At 44.0% G+C, this 21,939-nt stretch overlaps 2 protein-coding genes across 2 annotated transcripts; one reads left to right on the top strand and one right to left on the bottom strand.

Annotated features, from left to right (window-relative positions):
* Positions 1-12,499: 12,499 nt before the first annotated feature.
* LOC4335734 (probable BOI-related E3 ubiquitin-protein ligase 3) lies at positions 12,500-14,578 on the top strand. The gene is made up of 2 exons (XM_015779953.3): positions 12,500-13,040; positions 13,139-14,578. The coding sequence occupies exons 1-2, from the start codon at positions 12,618-12,620 to the stop codon at positions 13,664-13,666; spliced, it is 951 nt and encodes a 316-aa protein (XP_015635439.1). The 5' UTR covers positions 12,500-12,617; the 3' UTR covers positions 13,667-14,578.
* A 2,547-nt stretch (positions 14,579-17,125) lies between these two features.
* Positions 17,126-21,565, bottom strand: LOC4335733 (OVARIAN TUMOR DOMAIN-containing deubiquitinating enzyme 12). The gene is made up of 10 exons (XM_015779954.3): positions 21,321-21,565; positions 19,933-20,107; positions 19,729-19,802; positions 19,093-19,147; positions 18,913-18,987; positions 18,587-18,660; positions 18,441-18,489; positions 18,015-18,099; positions 17,707-17,763; positions 17,126-17,595 (listed from the first exon to the last, which is right to left on the bottom strand). The coding sequence occupies exons 2-10, from the start codon at positions 20,098-20,100 to the stop codon at positions 17,546-17,548; spliced, it is 687 nt and encodes a 228-aa protein (XP_015635440.1). The 5' UTR covers positions 20,101-20,107; positions 21,321-21,565; the 3' UTR covers positions 17,126-17,545.
* Between the last annotated feature and the right edge of the window lie 374 nt (positions 21,566-21,939).

Here is a 21,939-nt window from a genome sequence, read left to right as displayed (position 1 = left end):
CCGCGCAATCTGCGCGGGCCACCATGCTAGTTAAAAATATACTAAAAAGGTTCATTATAACAATTACTCAAATTTTCATTAAAAAATATATATAGAAAATTTAAGGATTCGTCGTTCCTTATTGTGGTGCTCTTGTGCTCTACGATTCGCAACTTCATGTTTTAGTTTGATATATTATATGGATGAGTAACAAATCCCGAGACACCTCAAATTTGATCAAATCCTTGTCGCGTTTCACTTTCTTTACAAGATAGGTTTCTAGACAAAAAAAAATGAAATAATGCTCTTTTAAAATATATATTCCGCTATTGGGTGAACTATTCTACAAAACATGTGGACATGATTTACATGTTTCCTGTCCTCCTAAAAGAATGATTTTTTTTTACTTTCACCATCATTCTCTTTCTTGCATTTGTACACCTTATAATATCACGATACGGCAATACATTTCACAGTCATTGTTGAATTCGCAACACTATGACCGCAAGAAAAGGAAGCACAATGGAAAAAATACCCGTGGCATGCCTATGTACACCTTTTTTTATTGATCAACAAGCCCTTTCAGCTACAATTATGACAGCTACCACAATAAAAACGAAATACAGCGACTTGCACTAGCAGCCAGTTAAGCCCGAAAACGATACGACAATTATACTGTTTTCACTTTCACCAATCGATCCCTTCCCGCATACTAATGTTGACGGGTCTGACAAACTACAACTCAGCTACACCTACTAAACCTCTCTTATCAACCAAACCAAAAAGCTACTATAGTACTAGTAATAAGACACATAAGCATGCATTTATCCGTAGGTGTGAATGACTTGATTAAGTGTGATTGACTAGGCACGTCACCCTTCAGCCTTTGATCGAGATGACCGAGCTAGAGGAGTACTCCAGCTAATGACTTGGTGCGTGCTCCCAAAGTCTTTAAACACACGATGGAAAGCTGCGAAAACCACGCAAAATCCACCGTGTGCGGTGCAGAGAAACCGGAACGCGTCCAATCCCGGGTGGACGTGCAAAAGGTGGTCCATTCGTGTGCCTGTCGGAGCTTGTCGATCACACGTCAACATGGTTGATATGCAATCAAAGGTGGTGGAACGACGAGCTATATATTCATTGATTTCATTAGTAGCGTTAGGGGATCGAGTACCTGTCATATATATATATATATATATATATATATATATATATATATATATATATATATATATATATATATATATATATATATATATATATATATATATATATATATATATATATATATATATATATATCTCCCCATGTTGATGTGGAAGTATACTTTTCCGTCTGTGATTATTCGCGTCTTGATACTGTATACTGGTGATTAATGCCGTCCTTTTTCTGCTTAACGTGATGGCAACGTGGCAGGGGGAGGCCCCGGAGCATGAGCATGAGTGCTTTAATTTTATAAAATTAGAAAATCCCTACGAGTTGCCCAACTTGAGGTATATCGAGATATACATGACGAAAATAACATAGTTTAGTTGTAGTTTGCATCTATACGGCTCTGAGTGTATCGTTATATCATATAGGTAGGTTGTGGTATTTTATTGCTATAAATATGGGTTATTCTAAAATAAGATATGTCATTTAGATACTTCTCTTCAACTCCGAACTATTGTGATACAAATAATACAAATAGTTAAAATTAATTTTACGAAAGAAAAGAAGGTGGATTATGGGAGTGTGCGACTTGAATTATTGATTTGGCCATACAGATAGAGACTTATGGATCTGCCACAGGTGTCTCTATATCCAATCAACACGTAAGTCCCCTGTCTAGTAAAGGATAGGTTAATTCAATTGAGGAGAATATTTTCTATGGGCGTTTCTCTCAAATCAATCTACATAAGCCATGGTTAAATCATTATCTTGTCACGCACAATTTTTTTATTATTGTCAGCATAATCTGTGTGACACGCTCACTCTGTATTCATATGACGGTCATGATAATGTAAAGTCCTACGCAAATTTTCACCTTGTCTGTATAGCACACTATAAATACGCACATAGTTAAGGACATTATACATTCCCCGCAAAAAAGGAGACATTATATATGCATTTGGGGCACTCTCAAGTGTTTGTATGCTCAGGTAACTTTCGTTGTCTGAATGTTATGTTAGACTAATAATTACACAACATTTTCTTTAAAAATAAATACACTACACAAATAATGGTCAGTTTCACCCTATACACTGGACGTGGGTACTTAAAGCTACATCTTAATCATCAATCCGTAGGCCAGGACATAAGTATAGCGCGAAAGTGACAAAGAAACCACGGAGGTTGAGACACGGCACTGGCATCGCATCCGTCTTTGTCGATCAGTAGATGACATCGATGGGAGGAGCTCTCATTGTTTTGTACTTCGTATGACTCTGAACAATAATATAGGCCTGACAAAGTGCATACAAAAAACCTGGCAGCCAAGTTGCTTACTAACTCCATCCCAAAATAAGTGCAGTTTTGCACTATTCACGTTCAACGTTTGACCGTCCGTTTTATTTGAAAAATTTGTGAAAAAATTAAAAACATTTAGTCACACATAAAGTATTATTCATGTTTTATCATCTAATAGCAATAAAAATACTAATCATAAAAATTTTTCAAATAAGATGGACGGTCAAACGTTAAACATGAATAGTGCAAAACTGCACTTATTTTGGGACGGAGGGAGTAATTACTTTGTGACATGGACACGACCGACACTTGCGTCGACCGAGAGGTACGGTTGAGTTTGGAGGGAGTAGCTAGCCGATAGTAGTCATCACGATCGATTGACTACAACAAATCATCTTATCGAGTGATGAGATGAGGATTAGTGACTTGACGTCTCATCCAAGTTGTCCACCGAATTATTCAAATTAGAGAGAGGCGATCGCATCGTTATCATGATAGTCAATCCTAATCGGTTTGCAGCAACCATCGAATTGATCGCATGAACAGAGATTGAGAGAGAATCAAGTCGATCGTTGCAATGACCACTTCAAGGCCCTTATGGGCAATTCGGGCCTCCCGGGCCAAATCTTTTCATTATGTCCCTTTTACTTAACTATACCGATAAGTGTTAGTATTCCACTATTAAGTCTACAGTTTACCTGTCACCTAGCTCGCTGCTGCATACTTCCTCCATTTGAGAATAAGATTATTTTTTTCGTTTCCCGTTTGTTTTTCATATAAATCTATTTTCTTTAGCAATCATTTAATCAGATTTTTTAAAAGTCAGAGATAAATGAAAGAAATAATTATTGTGCGATTTGATAAAGTACGATTGTTTTAGTCTTTTAGCTTTGTATTGACTAGGAAAAAAATGCCCGTGCGTTACAACGGGTGAATGTTATTTTAATGTTATTATTGTTATATGGTAGGTTGAGTTAAGATGATATTCACTGTAGAAATTCGCTTGGATATATATTTTTTCTAAAAAATCATGAGCTGCAATTAGGAGTCCGATCATCTCAATCAAGTTAGCATGCGATATTTTTAAAGAGATACTAGTATCTTATACAACTCTTTCCGTATTTCCAAAAGCAAACGAATTTAAAACCCGACTTAAATACAAATATGTATTTTTAAATCAAACGAACTTAAAAACCGATTCATACACGAATGATGTACCAAAGTATTAATAAAAATATCTTCAATTTTTATAAGAGATGTGCTTCTATACTTCTTAAAAAAAAATTGCACGAAAATCAAAGCACATAAGTGGCTGAGATTAAAAGTGGGTTAACAGTCTAATCCTCATTAGTGAGGGGTACTTTCGTCTTCGTCCATAGAAATTCCAGCCCACGACGATATCGTTGTCTCCTCGTCAGGCAGCGTTGCTACCCGCTGGTTTCCTCTGCAGCGTAAGCGCCACCCGCGCGCTTCCCCTCCCTACCCCGCTAGAACACCCTAATTAGATCCCATCGATGGATTGATCGATTCGTGGTGATTTGAGTCGGCAGTTCGCTCGCAACACGATGAGCTAGCGGGAGCTCCAGTGAATAATATGCTGCCCCGGGCCACAATGAAGATCGTCGCCGCCATGCTCAACAAGATCAGCCTCGAGCACGTGGACTATATATATAGCAACGTGAAGGCCACCACCGCCACATCGAGCACACCACCGTGACGGCAGTAGTCAGGCCACCCCAACGACAGCTGCAGCAGCTTCTCGATCCGGTGCCATGATCTACCACTCATTTAAGGCCAAGTCGCAATTCGATTGAACCAAAGTTTAAACAGAAGAAATAACACAAAATAATCCTTTTTCTGTCTCCAATCAATTGAACCAAAGTAGCTGCAACAGCAAGTTTGATGTGACTTGTGATGGTGGTGAGCTGTGTAAATTAATGAACGGGGGAGACATGCATGTAGATATATACTGTACTTGTTTATGAGTACTGGCTAGTTGTGAGATGGACAAAATGCATGGAGCGTCGTGCTGCACCGCGTGATGAGAGGAAGAAGAGGGCAGAGCGGCGGCGCTGTTTGCAAGAGGAAGCCGGCCGGGCTGCGAGGGGAGGAAGAGGGAGGGGAGGCGGCGAGGCAAGGGAAGCGCGGGCGGTGCTTGCGAGGCTGAGGAGCGGCGCTACCCAAGGAGAGAGCATCCCAGACTAGCGGTCATGGTCGTGGTCGTGGTCGTGGAGGAATCGGCGTCGCCATTGGTAATTCGGGGCCTGTTTGGCACAGCTCCAGCTCCAGCTCCACCCCTCCTGGAGCTGGAGCTCAGCCAAACAGTTTCAGCTCCACCAGAACTAGGAGTGGAGTTAGGTGGAGCTCTCTCACAAAATGTACTAGAGTTGTGGAGCTAGGTTTAGGCAGCTCCACAACTCCACTCCAGACTTAGCTCCTGAAGTTATATTTAGGAGTTTGAGCTGTACCAAACAGGCCCTTGGTATTGCTGCAGAGTTGGACGGGGCTCAAAATTCCATGGACGAAAATACCCCTCGCTAATGAGGAATAGAGTATTAATCCCTCTTAATCTCAGCCACTGATGTGCTTTGATTTTCGTGCAACTTTTTTTAAAAAAGTATAGAAGCACATCTCTTTTTGTAACAGTAGAGATATGTGTGAGATGCATGAAAAATTAGCTTATTTTGAGATAAAGAGAGTAGCCAATATTGGAGTAATACTGAATAACTGGACTATACATAGTATTCACAATCCCTATGTTGGATTAGAATCCGCTCATGAGTGGTTTCATCGGATTCCACGGGATCTGTTGTAAACCAATAAAACCAATGAATTTTGGATAAATTTTGTTAAAAATTAAAATTTAGTTTGATTTTTAAAAATTTAACTTGAAAATTCGAGTGGTTTTTAACTAGGCGCTACAGATACAACTGAAGAACCCTAGATTAGATTGAAATTTGGGGTTTGTGTTTTGATCCGGTCTAAATAGTCCGGATTATGTAAAATCCGAAGCAGATTTCACTGTAAGGGCTTGTTCGGTTTGGAGGGATTGAGAGGATTGATGTGTGAAATAAATCCCATCCAATCCTTCTCTCAAGAGAATTAATCGAACAAGGTGTAATTGTGAATATACGGATACCGGAGCACTACTATTTGTGGAACGGCACGGGTGAGGGTGAGTGAACAATTTTGATCGTGGATGATCACGGGGTGGTAGCTGCCTGCGCCACCGAAAAGGCTGGCACCCGCGGCGTGTGGCCGCGAGCGCGCGCGCGCGCGCGGGGCTCGACGCCCCACCGCGCAGCGCACGGCACGGCGCACACGCCACCAAACCCATACTACTACATGGTGGCTTTCCTGACGCGCGCGCTGGTGGACGCGCACTGCGTGGGGGGCGGCAGGCCGTGCAGCTAGCCTAACACTCATCAGCGGAGCGGGGGTTCTTATGATTTTATCGTGCCCGTGCATGAGCAAGCGTGCATCTGTCTCTCGATCTCAATGCGGCTTTTGACCCTGACCATCATCTACTCCATCCATCACTACGGGTGATGACCGGAGACGCACGCCTGCCTGCCTGCCTGTGCCGGCCGGCGCCCAGATTCCAACTCCATTATCCGGTAGTGCTGCTAGGCTAGCTGTCGTCGCTCGCCGTGCCCCCCCTTGACGTTGTTGTCGTCGTCGTCGTCTTTGATGCAGCGCTGATTCAGCCCGTCGCATGCTCACATGGCCCCCACAAGTTACCGTCCGTTTTTATACTATCGTGCAAGAAATTAGAGAGAGAGAGACAGAGAGAGAGACAGAGACAGAGCGTGTGTGTGCGGCCCCAGTTGTTTATATATCCATCCGTGCGTGTTTGGTGTGGCCGGCATGGTTCATGGCGCGCCAGGAAACGTGCAACGCAGGTCCCGGTAGCTAGATGCCACTCCAAGCACTGGAGGACCACAGGTTGCAGATGTCCCGCTGCCGATAAGTTAATAGTGTATTGATTTACTAGGAAACGAGGTTCGCTGTCAGGACGTGATGCTGTGGTCCGCGACCGGCTTCGTGTATAGCTTTTGTCATGAAACAATTAAGCACTGTTAGCTACTAGTAGCTGTATTTTTATGAAATGTGCACTCACTCCACTTTATGAAATGTGCAGACCGTCGTGTGCGCGTACGGCGTACCTGGGATTCCCGGTCCGTATGGAGTATTTTGTGACTTTTCTTTGGAGTTTACCAGCGCAAAGATCCCTAGAGCAAGGTTTTTTTCTCTGTACTAGTATTAAAAAATACTGAGAAGAGTACACACAGTATGTAATACTCCTAGTCCTATCACTGCACTACGCATGTCGCAGTTGGAACAGAGCAGGACGAACCATGCGCTGCTGCTCCTCCTGTGCATCGCATCGATCGCATGCCTGTGCCCGCCGCACCGCTCCTACTGGCTAAAAATTCGGCCTGTAGCAGCAGGCGTAGCGCACAGCCTTTTTTACAAACCTTTCCCGTCTCCCCAAACGGCCACTGTTGGTTACTCCTCGCAACAAGCCATCTGAAACAAACCACGCATCATCAGTCCGGGCAACAGCAAAGCAGCGGCAGCAACAGCAGCAAGCAGCGATAGTATCTGGTCGTCTGCCATCACGCAGACTGTTCCTCCTCCTCCCCCCCTACAAACCTGGGCCCTGATGAGCCCCCTCCCCCTTCTCCTCATCACAGAAAAGTGAAAGCGTATCTTTCTCTTTACTACTCTCACCAAACGACAGGGCGAAGCAGAAGTGCATGCACCATGCGTGGATCTGATCTGCCAGCTCTCCTCCTTGGCCCGGCCATTCCGCGCCTTGAGAGACGAGAGTTGCATGGTGGAGTAGGGGGGGGTGCATATGCCAATGTGATGCCATGCCTTCGACTTGGGCGTTGGCATCGATTGCAATAATATGGGACAGTGCCACAGTGGTACTGGTACGTCGTCTGCAGGGGGGCAGGCATTTGCAGTGTGCCTGTGCCTGTGGGGGGGAAGTACGGATGATCTGATGGCAACCGAAAAGGTTGAGAGAGAAAAGAGAGAGGACCTGGCTGCCAACCTCCTCCTGGGGTTGTGATGTCAAGCAACCTGAGTCCGTGATCCGTGAGCCCTTTTGCTAGTCCATGCTCAAGTCTAACGAGGCAAAAAAAAAAAAAAAACCTGTCGTTAATTGCATCATGTTCCAGGCCTGTGTGAGTTCACTTAAAATGAAGATTAAATACGGAAACATAAAATGAGAAAATTGCAACTCCCCGGTCCCATAGTATTAGAGATTTTGAAGGGATGTCACATCGCATAATTAATTAAATTTGTTTTTAATTTTTTAAACTTAAAATGAATGTATCTTGTATTTTAAAACAACCTATATATACTTACGAGTTTGAAAAGCGTATAACACAAATGAGATAAACTATGTATCTTAATTTTTTAAAAAATAGCCAATGGATGCAATTTTTGTTTAACTAGCCGAATATTATCTCCCGTCATTAAGCTTATACTCCCAACGTCAAATACTATTAATGACTGAGGCACTACTATTCACTTTGCTCTATGATGCATTGCTACAGTTTAAAAAATAATGTAAAATTCGTGTGCTCGGTTTACCAAGTATATTGTTTGGTTAACTAGGCACTGCTCGGAGCATATCCAATAATAATAGCACTCTCCCCGTTTCAAAATATTTAACACCGTTGACTTTTTAGTACGTATTTGACCATTCGTCTTATTTAAAAAAATTAAGTAATTATTTATTTTTTTTCATATCATTTGATTTATTTTTAAATATACTTTCATATACACATATAGTTTTACATATTTCACAAATTTTTTTAATAAGACGAACGGTCAAATATTTACTAAAAAGTCAACTTTTTTAAGCATTTTGAAATGTAGGGAGCAGTAGATTTTTTGAATACGACCGTTCATCACGCAATGTAGGAGTATCGATATGTCAATATGTACGGTTATTCCATGTACGTACACAGCATGGACTGGCACGGCGCCGTGCCCTAGCGCTAGCTCACAGAAACAGAGCTCACGACTGGCGAGCTTGGACCATCTAGCGCTGGCTACGACGAGCCAAACAGGAAAACCTGGATTTTTTTTATAAGAAAAACTTATTTTATGATAATCCCCTGAAAAACTTGTTTTAGAAATTAACAATCTTTCTCGACATCAAAGCCATTAATTGGCGTCGACACCCTCGTCACTCCCTATTACCTAAGTCGCTCATATGAAGTGGGTCGAGCCAAGGAAACTAATACCGAGGACCTATTTATATTCTTTTTCAAAAATGATTAAAAACTAAAATATTTTCTTACAAATAGACCTCAATGCTAGCCTCCATGATGCTGAGGATCTATTTATAAGAAAAGGTAATTACATAATGGTCCTTCTCAAAAAAATATATTACAAATCTGTCCTCGGCTGCTAGGGGGGTAATGGTGTTGGCACCAATATTTTTGGTTTTAGACCTTGGTGTCAAGGGTTATTGTCATTGAGAAATGGACCATTTTTAGAATAAGTTTTTAGAGAAAGGGTTTATTTGTAAAATAAGTTTTAAGAAAGGGTCGAAACATAAAAAATTCAGCAGCGTAAACAGAGAAAGCGCTGGATGCATATGCCCACACGCGCGCGCCGATGCGTGCAGTCGATAGGGCAGCAGCGCTATCCGTACGTACGTTCAGGTTCAGGGACCCTGCTTACTGCGCGCATGCATGATACAGCCGTCCGGACCAACACAGCACGAGCCATGGTCCTGAAAGGCTGAAACTGTGCAATGCAGCTGCCATATAGATGTGTCATGTATATATATGCGGCTGTTAAGCTAGCTGTGCACGACGCGGGCGCATATATACGTGACTCCACACGGCATGTGACACTGTTCACTGGAAGTATGTGGTACGTTTACTGTGATGTGGTCATGGGGCTATAGCTTATGTAAGCTAGCTACTATACTATAGCTCTCTACCCCGACGGCCGTGCATGCGTGTTGCCATTAGACTCGCAGATCTGGCCATGCTTTGCGCGCTACGATCGACTACTAGGAACGTACGCGTACGCAGTAATGCATGCACGACGGGGCACGCAGTACACCAATCCATATATCCATCCATGATGCGTGTGCATGCTTATATTGATCGGTTAGTCCGTGTGTTCTGGTGGACAGCCGCAGGTATAAGTATTACTACCTTCATATTTTAATGTATGACGCCGTTAATTTTTTATCTAACGTTTGACTGTTCGTTTTATTCAAAAAAAATTATACAATTATCATTTATTTTATTGTGATTCATCATCAAATGTTAAATGTTCTTTAAGCATGATATAAATACTTTCATATTTGTACAAAAATTTTAAATAAAACGAATGATCAAACGTTGATCGAAAAATCAATGGTGTCATACGTTAAAATACGGAGGGAGTATGTACGAAAGGGGGATCGGATGTGGGCGGGCTTTAATTTGCGGTAGCTTTCCCAGGCCGGCGGGGCCACCGACCGTGTGATCGAATTCATTACGGGCGGGCGCGCGATCAGATCGATCAGTCGGTCGCCGATCGACTCCCCCCGGAGACGTAGGCGCTGACGTACTCGCGCTGCACGTACACCGTACTACTACGTGGTAGCGCCACAGCGCATGATGCATCGCAGTTAGCAGATGACAGTAATACGGCATTACCGCATTAGCATATTGACAATGTCATGGATTACGTACGTAATGTAACGCTAACGCCTACTGGAGCACGGCTGACATATACTGTGTGTTTTTGCATGCAGCTGTGTGCACGGCCAGGCAGGCAGGCCCAGAGGCAGCAGTATATCAGGGTGCAGGCAGGGTGATCACGCGGCTCGCGTGCACGGCTGCTCGAATCTTAATGCGTGTCCCCATGCAATTGCATGCATGGGTAGTAGCTAGTTGGGTACAGCAGCTGCAGCTCGCGCGGGCGCGCGGTCCACCAGCCAGTCCTCCCCGGCGGCCGGCTCGACGGTCAGGGCCGTGCCGGCCGGTCGGTCGGTCGGTGCGAGCCATCAATATAATGGCGCGCGTGGCGACGACGTACAACAACAAGCTGCAGCCTGCGCGCGCGGTGCAGTGTACGTGCGTGGTGGATCGGAGTATCTCGCTAAGCTTCATCGGTGCCAAGACAAGCACGGACTGCGTACGCCGCAGCGCGCGCTGTACGTGCGATGTACGTACGTATAGCTGCCGCTGCTGCTGCTGTCACGGTGGGCAGATTGTCTTTGGATCGTTTTGCACTGCAACTGTACGTACGGCTGCTTGCTCGGGGTACGTATAGGAGTACTATATATGCTGCTAGTTCAGCTCTGTTACGGAAATTAATCGATCACCGTTCTTGTAGTTCTAGATCTGGAGATGTGCTAGCTAGATCTTCGACGGATCCGTCAACCGTCAGACCTACATGTGGGAGACAAGGGGGGCAAGGTACTACTGTAATGAGGTATGCACGCGCCTGAACTAGTAGTAAACCCAATCCGCCAAAGGTAATTAATCAAAAAGCTGTATTGGCACGGGCAGCACAGAGATGTGGTTAACCACTAAATATTTCCGGGGTCACGACGAGTTAAGAGATCGCTCATCAGACAACGCTAGATCCGGTTATAATGCAAACGCAACGTGCCCATCCATTGAATTCCACGGTCCACTCCTCCCTGGCCATGATTCCGTTGATTAATTTGCGAGCCGTGAGGTGTGGGGGCTGGGAAGACGCTGCACAGTGCTGCGCAGCGTAGGCCTTAGTTTCAGAATCCAGAGAAGTTATTTTCTAAAATCTAAAACTATAACTTCTCAAAATCTGAATCAAAAGATAGGCTGTTTAGGGAGCTTCAGATTCCGAGAGAAGTTATAATAGCTAGTAGCTCTCCAAACAAACAAGTCCTTAAACTGCGCATCTCCGTGGCTTACGGCGCTGCCGGTTGAATGAAGCGCTTCGATCGCGTCGACCTCGCGCGCCTAGAAAGTGTCTGGGGCGGGCGCTATGCCATGGACTTCCAGGGAGAAAGCGGCATTTTCACCGCTCACCTGTTTCCTACCGAGCGTACTCTGATCGGCTAACAAGAACACGTACATATGTACTGGATCTCAAAAGAAAAAAAAGAACACACATACTGCTAGTAGGTAAGGCGTATTATACCAAGATAACAGGCAGGATACACTATTTCTTTTTCCTGAGACGTTTTCATTACACAAGACAAACGCCACACGTACATAAGTATATAACCACCAGTACACACTCTTCCAACACACATATCCTAAATCGGATAAATACTTTGTAAATTAAATTAAAGTGCTCGAAAATTTTATATTTCTTTCAAAATAAAAAAAAATCATTCAGATACTATTAATGTAATCACATATCTAGATTTACAAATTTGTAAAGTTAGAAATATCCCTTTCAAAAAAAATTTGCATTTGAAACCGTGTCAAAACAAGCCTGAAACAATAGTCTTTACATGCCTTTATTTGTCTCAAAATAAATTCATCTTTTAGTAATCATTGCATTGGAGATTGTGAAATCAGCTAATAATCATATTGGAAGTAGGTAAAGTAAAAAATAATTTCATTAGAATTTAATAAAATAGGTTTTTTTTTAGTTTGTACTACCGTGGTTTTATACCAAGTTACTCCCTCCGTCCCATAATATAAGGGATTTTTAGTTTTTGTTTGCACTACTTAACCACTCGTCTTATTCAAAAAAATTTGTGTAAATATAAAAAACGAAAAGTTGTGCTTAAATTACTTTGGATAATAAAGCAAGTAAAAAAACAATAATTTTAATTTTTTTTAAACAAGACAAGCGATCAAAAAGTACAAATAAAAACTTAAAATCCCTTTTATCGTGGGACGGAGGGAGTAGTCCTTACCGTAGTACTAGTATTTTCACATATTGAATTTTTGTCACGCCTTTTGTGGCTTTGTCCTTCCCAGGAGCGTGTAATACGTGTCTTACCCACAACGCCTCTCTTCACAGGCCAGTGAGCCACTGCTTCCCCAACCGTAGGAGCGGGTACATATAAAACGCTCGCCGCCGTTCGCCATTCGTTTCCACGCATCCCTTCCACTGACTCCACTGCTTCTCACCCAACTCGCGCGCGCCATTCCTTGCCTTCTCCGCCCTCTCATCTCATCAAGGAAAGCTCGCGCTCACGCATCGTGTCGCTGGCCATGGCCGTGCAGGCGCAGCGCCTCGCCCAGGCTTTCCCTTACGACCTCCACGCGGCGGCGAGCGGCGGCGCCCTGTTCCTGGACGAGCTCGCCGGCGAGTGCGCGCCGCCCATGGCGGCGGTGGAAGGGATCGGGGGCGCGGTGGTGTTCGGCGGCGACAACGGCGAGTACGGGTTCGTGGAGAGGAAGCGGCCGCGCGTGGCGGCGGGTCTGTTGGAGGACCAGCGCGCGGTCCTGGCGCACGCGATGGCGGCGCCGCTGCAGGGGATCTTGCCCTTCGGGGATGTGGCGGGCAGGGCGGCGTGCGCCGGCGCGGCGTCCACCAGCGGGAGGAGGATGGACGGTGCGGGCGGAATCTCGCAGGGCCTTCTTTCGCAGCTCTACCACCATGGCGTGGAGATCGACGCGCTCGTTCGGCTCGAGGTATGGGAAGAAGGCTTCTCCGTTAACCGTGGACTCCCCTGTTTGTGTTTGGTGAGTGGTGTTTGATCGGCGTCGGTGTTTGGTGGATGTTCGTGCAGGCCGAGCGGATGCGCGCGGGGCTGGAGGAGGCGCAGCGGCGGCACGTCCGGGCGCTGGTGGCGGCCGCGGCGCGCGCCACGACGGGGAGGGTGCGTGCGGCGGAGGCCGAGCTGGAGCGCGCGCGCTGCCGCAACGCGGAGCTGGAGGAGAAGCTCCGCCAGGTGAGCGCGGAGGGGCAGGCGTGGATGGGCGTCGCCAAGAGCCACGAGGCCGTCGCCGCCGGCCTCCGCGCCACGCTCGACCAGCTCCTCCTCCAGTCCCCCTGCGCCGCCGCCGCCGCCGCCGCCTCCGCGGGGGAAGGCGACGCCGAGGACGCCCACTCGTGCTGCTTCGAGACCCCCGCCGCCGCCGCCGATGTCGCGGTCTCCACGGCGACGTCGTGCAAGGCATGCCGTGTCGCGGAGGCGTCCGTGCTGCTGCTCCCGTGCCGCCACCTGTGCCTGTGCGGCGCCTGCGAGGCCGCCGCCGACGCTTGCCCCGTCTGCGCCGCCACCAAGAACGCCTCCGTCCATGTCCTCCTCTCCTGAAGTCACACGAACCACAGCTATGGCGAGACCGAAACCGACCATCCGGCGTCAAGCAAAGCTAACAACAATCATCCTGTCCCAAGTTACATGGAAAATTCATGCCACGGTTCAGTGCATCGGTGATCTCCGGGCCACGCGAGTTTTTGTCGGTGGAAGCAACAGTGTTCGGTGCGGTGGATTGAATGGTTTGATTGCCGATCGATCTCATCTGCCGCAGGTACCGTTGCTTCAAAAGATTTGGCAGCAAGTGGGGGGCAGTCTAAAATGGACCTACTTCTACGAACACAATCCCTGTCCATAATTGGCAGTTTGGCACCGGCGTATAAATGCACTGGTTCACTTGTCGCCGTTGTCCGGGGTTACACGGTTCAGCTGGCAGATTAATTATCTTCAGAGGTGTGGTGTGAACTGTGAAGTGATGGAGGTGTTGTTCTTGAGATGAACAGAGACAACAAAGGGGGTTACAGTTACAGTTACAGTCAGACGAGATGCTATACAAATGAGAAATGACAGCAGCTGATGATGGCCGCTGCAACCCAAAGCTCCACGCATGATGGTCGAAAGTGCGGCGTTTCAGAAATCTGCTTCGGCTGTGTCGGCCACCATCGAAGTTATTCTGAACATAAATTGGTTTGGGTCAAAACTCTGCTTTGCTTTGGAGTGCAGAAAGGGAGTGTAGAGGCGCACTAACGATTAGGGGTCGAGTTGTGCGAGGATCCTGTACAAGAACAGCAGGAGATTTTTTGCGCATGGAACATCGAAAATGCCTTGATCAAAGGCATAATTAGAAAGATTGTCTTGTAAAATTGGTCAAAGTTTTTGTTCCAATTCATGTAGCGATGTGTGATCCTGCGGTCCTTCAATCAGCAGGAATTGTTTCTTTTTAATTAAAAAGAATGACGATTCTTATCTGATCAAGTGACTATTTGACGTTTTATGCACGCTGTACACTCGGAGCTTTGAACATCTGTGGCATCCCTGGGTTTCACGTTACTTGCGTTAGGTTTCGTCTTGATCTGTCCATCTTTCCGTGCATGATTGCGTTAGTCAAGAATGAATTTTCTCGTGGAGCATTTTAGTACTGTTTCGTGTGCACGTGCTACTCAGTACACCCCATCATGTTTCGTTCTTTAAGCTCTTGTCTGAGAGATTGTAAAAGGGTTGATGAACAAGATATAGATGAGAAGATAGTTTGGTCACTTCCGTGTTCAAGTTGGCAACGCTGATTTGGATTGTATTTGACATTCGAATTAGAATCTTTGCAAGTTTGCAGGATGGGGATGCCATCAGCGTGGTCACTTGAACGGCGGTAGCTGTACCTTTTCTTAGTTTTTGTTTTCTTTCCGCTAGAGTTTCCTAAAAAAAAAATACGGTAAGAAAAAAAAAAGAACATGTGGATGTGTTGGTCCGTTTAAATGTGTGATACATGGAAGGGTAAACCTGATCGGTAAAAACTCAATTGACGTACTACGGCGATTCTGACGCGGCCCTCCGGCTGGATTTCCAGTGGACACCATCCAAAGCAATTGGATTTGCCTTGGAGTACATATACTCCAAGTCTCCAATTACCACAAGATCCAACTCTCTTAGCTGAAATAATACCGATCCTGTGCTCCAATAATTGTTATGCCCATGTTGAGACCAAGCAACTGGATGACTGTACCACTACTTCTGGATTACGTGCGTCTTCTCGTCGTTCCTCAAATGCGGCAGCACGGAGGTTGCGTTGGCCCCCCAAACCCCAAGCTTTACCAGTGGTGGTTCGTGATGACTGATGACCGTGTTACGCTTTGACCAACACCCGCCCACCCGCCCGGCACGCCAAGTCGCGGATCGATCGCTCGCCGGCGGCCACCCTCCCTCCCTGCCTCCCGGAGTCCACGGATCCGCACGATGAACCGCGTGTTTTGACCGAGAAACACACGCACGGTCTGAGATGTGATCATCAGGGGTGTGCGCGTGTGTGGCCACTTCGGCTGTCGCGTTCGCCTTCCACGCGTGGAGCGCGGATGGCGCTGCCATGCGACGCAGTGCGCGCAGTGGTCGTCCTGCCTGCAGAGATGTAAAACAGCATGTGACGACGGTGCGTGTGGTGGGTGCCGGCCGGCCGAAGACGCCGATAGAGGCGCGAAAGCCGAACGCGTGGGGGAAGGGGAGGGCGACCGTGCTGTATCCCCTGTATGTGCGGTGGAATGGAAATTAAAGTGGTTTGGCTGCCGTTGGCCGGGGCCGGAGTTGCTGACTACGTGACTGCGCGCATCTGCGTGCGTGACTCTGGGATGATGGGCCTGGTTTTTCGTCGAGGTCTTGACGACAAGGTGCGCTTGGCTTTAGCTTTGACACCGGAATTGTTTGGTGCTACTACCAGAGTATGAGTAGGATCGCTGTTTTTCATTTTCCTTTTGTTTTGTCCTATGTCGTTATTGTATGATGTAGATATATTCATATATATATATATGGGATGATAATACTGCGTACAAGATTAATTACAAGTGTGTAGTATATAAAGGGGTAGCTACGCATGCATATGCTTTGCAAATTGCGAGGGCTTGTATTTGTGACTTGATTTGGATGCTGACATGCAGCCATATGATATGGGCCATAGGCCATAGCCCATGGGCTATGCTTGCAAGTTTTTCTAGCTTTCCCACTCACAAAAGGCTAGCATTACTAACTGCAGATGTGCTTCGAGTTTATTATTATTATTATTATTTTTTACCTCACACAAGCTACACCATCACCAGGATCAAAACGTCCCAAACAGGATCCCATGCTCGATTCCTTTCCGACCCGGCTATATTCATCTCAAGTTGCTATCGGGGAAGCAACAATACCAGTGAGAATTTCTTGCACGAAAAGCGACCAACTTTGAGTCCAGAATAATTCCTCACCAAAACGAACAGGGTGAGAGCGAAATACTTGCAAGTTTGGAACTTAGGATGTGCTACAGACAGCCCACGATCTCAGTTTAGTCTAGTTGTGCGGTTAGCATCGTTCAGATCATTCAACAACCTACTTCAATAGACATTTGCGAAGCTCCCCCTAAAGCAAATTCTAAACACAAGGCTCACAGAGATTTAGGCTCTCTTTGAGATTATTGTAATATAGATTATTGAACCAAATTACTGTAAAGTGAATTATAATAAACCGATATAAAATAAGCTGTGAGCTATTTGTTTCTCTGGATTATAAGCTGTTTGTTAGCTGTTAGCCACCCAATAATCTAAAATAAGCACATTTAGAGTGGATTACTAGATTATAATAATCTATCATAATAAGCTATCTATTTTTTTCAGCTTATTTCTAATAATCTAGATTATAATAATCCTAAGCTGAATCAAACAGGGCCTTACTCACTTCAATGCCGGGGCTCTGTTCATTGCTTTGGTTTAGTTGGTTCAACTACTAATCTTGCATTGCATCCATGCATAAGGATCGGTCAAAAATATACTCGGCACATAATACAAGGCGTATGAATTGAATTACTAGATACTGACAAAAGACATTCAGTATGTAAATTGAAATCAGATGAATTGTCCGGGGAAAATGGAATGAATAAAATGATAAGAGACCTAGCAGCCTATAAAATGTATACAGAATATACCAATGAACAAATATGGTTTACAATCAACATGGATGTCAGTAATTTCCCTATGGGTATATATTCACAAGGAAGCAATCTCAAATTCTCTCAGTATTATAGTATAACTAATGCTGTATGTACTGTGGTGAGGAGTGCATCCGGCAAACCCATTCAGCGCTTCAAGGAAGAGAACCACAGAGGATTCCACTCTTCAGGGTTCCAAGCTCCAACTATCAGGAGGGGCCAAAAGGCCAAGCAATAAAATCCATGTCCAAAGCAAAGCTCCCGCGTGGTTACTAAAACAATAACCAGTGCTTCTTCCTAGGCTTGTATTTGCTAGGGAGATCTGCAAAGTAATGGGTATTTTCCTCTTATTAGGGAAAGGGATGTATAACAGTACAAGGCACCAAATCTGATAGCGCACTATAAGAAATGAGAAATATTTATTTTTTCTCACCTCGAGCATCATATAGCGAGTTATAGTGAACTTCCGACCAGAAACTTAGCCAAATTTCTGAAAAACACGAAGCTTCAGGGGTTAGCAACAAGCTGATTTTATCCTTTTAGTTATGTTTCCAGTTATGCAATGAGTAAGTTTGCAGTAATCAGGGGATGTGTATAAGCATATGTGCAACAAATCCACATGCAGGGGTATATAAGCTAGAAAACTGCATTATGCAAAATGGCACTGACTGTAATTAGTATTCTCCATGTACATATGCATAAAGTTTTTGTTACTAGTAGAGACAAGGATTTGAACCTTACCTCTCTGTGGTGCCTGATACTGTGGAACAATTTCAACAAAACATGTGTCTCTGAATGATGTTAGAAGGCATATTTTTGCAGCAAACTGCCAAAAGAAGGAAAAACATTAGGCTTCTTTAAGGGTTCATAAAACTATGGCGGTAGTTTGAAGTTGCCAAAGTATAAATTTTAGTGAACACGATGTAAAATGTCAAGTGCTGTACAAAGAGAGTGATAATCATAGAATGATCAGTCAATAAATGATTAACATTATATTTGAATATCCTGTTATAAACAAAAGAACGGACATCTTCAGTTCTGTACAACAGTAAAATGCAACAAATAGTACCAATTATGTACAAATGTTACTGTAACTTTTGTTGGACTGCAGGGAGCTGAGTAAGAATTTAGACGAGAAAAAGGATGATGGCAAAGAAAATAACTAACCTTATCAGCAGCAGCTTGCAATGTGACATGGTCGCCCCATTCACCAGATCTGGAATAGGCAAAATTTCAGTGCCATCATTACAGAAGGCAAAAGGTTCAGGAACTGTTTTAATTGAGGAAGCTAGGTCAGCCTCAGAAGTACATACTTTTTCATCTTCTTGCAATAATGTTTATATTTCATTGGAACATAACCTTCATACAAAGAGTTACATGCCTTGAGCTAGACAAGTAGAAAAACAGCATGGGTAAGAATGCATGTATCTCTAACAGGAGTTTATCAGCATATAACTACAATATATTGATGAAATTTTGTTTCTTCATTCATCACCTGGAGAAAAAAAAATGCAATAACTAGAGCAGAGAATGACAGATTCATTGTGTTACGGCATCTGATAAAGATATTGCAGTTTAAACATATGAGCACAGTAATATAAACTAAAGACCGGTAATTCCAGAAGGTGATCTGCTGTACCTGCTTCACTATTTCCTTTCGAACATGCTTGTGATAATCGGGTGATCGATATAGCTGGTCTGATAGTGCACGGAACTACAAGACAACAAACAACTGTTTCCTTACATAAACACACAAGGAATTAACAAAAAGATATAATTCCATTAAGCAAACAAAGCATTAATCAATAAAATTATGAACCTGACAATTGCCATCGCCAGAAACTCTCACTTCATACAAGCCATAAACATTTAGCCTACAAAAAGTATTAAGTGAGGAAACATATTGCTAATCCATCTATTCACTCAAATAAGTTTAACATAGTTCTAAGTTACTTTTATATATAATTACTGAAGAGCATGCATGGGAATGAGGTTTGTTTTAGTATCATTCATGGAATGATAGAAAATGGCTAAAGATTGTGTACATAAGAAAATACAACATTAATTTGGAATGTCAGAAAGGATAGGGTAGTATGTTTTATAGATGGGAAGGACATGATGAGGAATGGCAACTAAGTAAAACCTTGCAAAATTTTAATTTAGCCATGCAGTTTTATCTAGTGTCTTCCTAAAATCCCACATAAAATCCCCAATGTTAAAATAATCATGCTTTAAGCCTTTGCAAAACCAATTCTTGACTATCAATGATTTGCTTGTCCAAACATTTGCCATAAGATTATGCAGGCAAGTGTAGTTATTCAGGATCTGCGAAATGTTAATGCACAAATGATTGTAGAATTAAAATATTTATATGCTAAAAAAATGAAGGCCTAACATTGCAAGAAATAAATGTGAAGAATTAACAGGTAAAGCAAGCGAGATCATTAAAAAAAACCTATCGAGAAGGCGATGATGGTCCATAGTGGCATCACTGTATGTCGGAAAGTATGTGTTTATTCGGGGGACGTGCTGTAAAGGTTCAGAGGAAAAAACAACATCATGTAAGAGGCATGCCTATCAGCTGCATCAACTCAAAAAAATATGAGCACAGCAGAAAAGGAATGGAATACATAAAATAGAGCTTGCATTAATGTATTACAGGAATAGATGTTAAATTCGAGAGCCGCTTGGCCATAGCACCATCTAACTTAGCATATTCTTCCGAAAGAACCATTGCAATCATCCTGTCATCATCAGTCTCGCTCTTCTGACTACTCAGAGAGGTTGAGCTGGACGAGGCACCATCATATGGAAACATGTGCGTCATTTCCAACCTAGAGGTGGAACAGATAATTAATTCAATTTTACAACACAATTAAATGCATTCAACAGAAATAAAGAAACCTAGAAGACCTAAAAACACAAAAGGAAAAACAATTAATCAACTAAGGAAATTGAGAGCCTCTCGCAAAGCGCTAAACTACAGTTTGGATGTGCTAAATTTATCTCATATGTTGGGTACAGGTATTAGTTGTTTGCATGATTATTTAATTTTTATAGTAAGCAAACCAGAATATTTTGAATAGAACCCACATTACTACGATATAAATTAAAGCATATTCAGGTTTACTGACAATAACTGCTTAGGCTGCGTTCGAACCTCAAGGTTCCCAACCTCTCTCCCTCGTTTTCTGCGCGCACGCTTTTCAATATGCTAAACGGTGCGTGTTTTGCAAAAAGTTTCTTTACGAAAGTTGCTTAAAAAATCAAATTAAACCATTTTTGAAAAAAAAAAAGCTAATACTTAATTAATCACGCGCTAATGGACAGCTCCGTTTTCCGTGCGGAGGGGATGGGTTCCCAACCCATCCTATCGAACGCAGCCTTATTATAGATCGTAACATTTTTTTCTTCTCATGCATGTTCATATGCATTAATGACCACCACACTGAATGAAACTTTCCCCGGATAATTCCATCTGTGTTCTCCAGAGTCATGATAATTGTAGAGATTAACACATATCACCAAGCTAAAGAGTACAAAATCCATTTTCTAGAGCAGAGAAGTACTTGAACTCATATGAGCCACTTAGACCATCACCTGGCAGCAAAGTTTGAGGAACACCAACCCACATTTACATAGCTCAGGAGGACCAATTCAAAACTACTCGTCCATGTGGACTTACGACGGCTCTCAATTAGACATATCCACCTAGTCCGTGATTCAGTATGCACAATAGGGTTTATTTATCAGGGAATCGAACGGATATCTCATTAGTCAAAACCAGGGGGCGGATGATCCAACTTGGGACATGGGGGGGTTCAGTTGAACCCCCAAACTTTTTGAGGGGGGAACAAACAAACTGTTACTTGCAGTAGTAGTAGTATTAAGGTTAAGGCTCTGAAATTAAGAGGAGAGCTTCTTCCAGATCTAGAAGAGAAAGCTAGGGTTAACGAACGAACCGAACGCAAGCAAATTCCAAGACAAAAGTAGTCCCGGTGGGAGCGAGATGAATCAGAAAGAAAGAGGATGTGGATGGATGCTCACCAGGATCCCCTCCGCTGCTCTGCTCTGCTCGGCAAATGGAGATCGCCGCCCCTCTCTCCCTGTTCAGCCCCGCGACGCGTCTTGGCGCAAAGGAGCGAAGCGGAGGAGACGAACGAGACGGGAGAGATTTCCACCCTCTTATCTCAAATTCTCAATATTTTTAGTACTACCTCCGTCTCAATTTCGTTGGGGGAACGAAGGAGGGGAATGGAGCAGCGGTTGAGCGGTTTCGTTTTCGCCTTTTCGTGGAGGAGTACGGCTGCGGTGCGGTTTATTTGGTTCGGTCTCTTCCGCGTACACAGCCCACCCAACCAACCCCACTAGGGCCATGTCAACGAGCCCTGTGTTGGAAGATTAGGTTAGAGCTAATTTAGTATCAGGAGTCGAGTGTAGCAGAGTTGTGAAGCTATGTAAACCTAGCTCCACCTCTTTAGTTTATTTTGTAAGAGTGCTTAATCTAACTCCATTCCAATTATAGGTGGAGCTGAAACTATTTGCCTAAGTTCTAGCTCCAGCTCAAACATGCCTAATAACTTATTCCTTTTAAACTGAACTTTTAGGACAGAAAATGAGTTAAGTTATTAATCTATAATTAGTTATATATTAACTAAATAAAAAA

This window comes from Oryza sativa, chromosome 4 (genome assembly GCF_034140825.1).
Source record: "Oryza sativa Japonica Group chromosome 4, ASM3414082v1".
Classification (NCBI taxonomy): domain Eukaryota; kingdom Viridiplantae; phylum Streptophyta; class Magnoliopsida; order Poales; family Poaceae; genus Oryza; species Oryza sativa.
The sequence above is the reverse complement of the archived record's forward strand: the minus strand, read 5'-3'. Positions and strand labels throughout refer to the sequence as shown.

Excerpts from the sequence above, each read along its gene's own strand:
- LOC4335734 (XM_015779953.3), top strand. The coding sequence starts at position 12,618 with ATGGCCGTGCAGGCGCAGCGCCTCGCCCAGGCTTTCCCTTACGACCTC. Across the intron at positions 13,041-13,138 it reads ACGCGCTCGTTCGGCTCGAG|GCCGAGCGGATGCGCGCGGG; the intron begins GTATGGGAAGAA and ends ATGTTCGTGCAG.
- LOC4335733 (XM_015779954.3), bottom strand. The coding sequence starts at position 20,100 with ATGACGCACATGTTTCCATATGATGGTGCCTCGTCCAGCTCAACCTCT. Across the intron at positions 18,100-18,440 it reads TGCAAGCTGCTGCTGATAAG|TTTGCTGCAAAAATATGCCT; the intron begins GTTAGTTATTTT and ends TTCTTTTGGCAG. Across the intron at positions 17,764-18,014 it reads GTATCAGGCACCACAGAGAG|AAATTTGGCTAAGTTTCTGG; the intron begins GTAAGGTTCAAA and ends CGTGTTTTTCAG.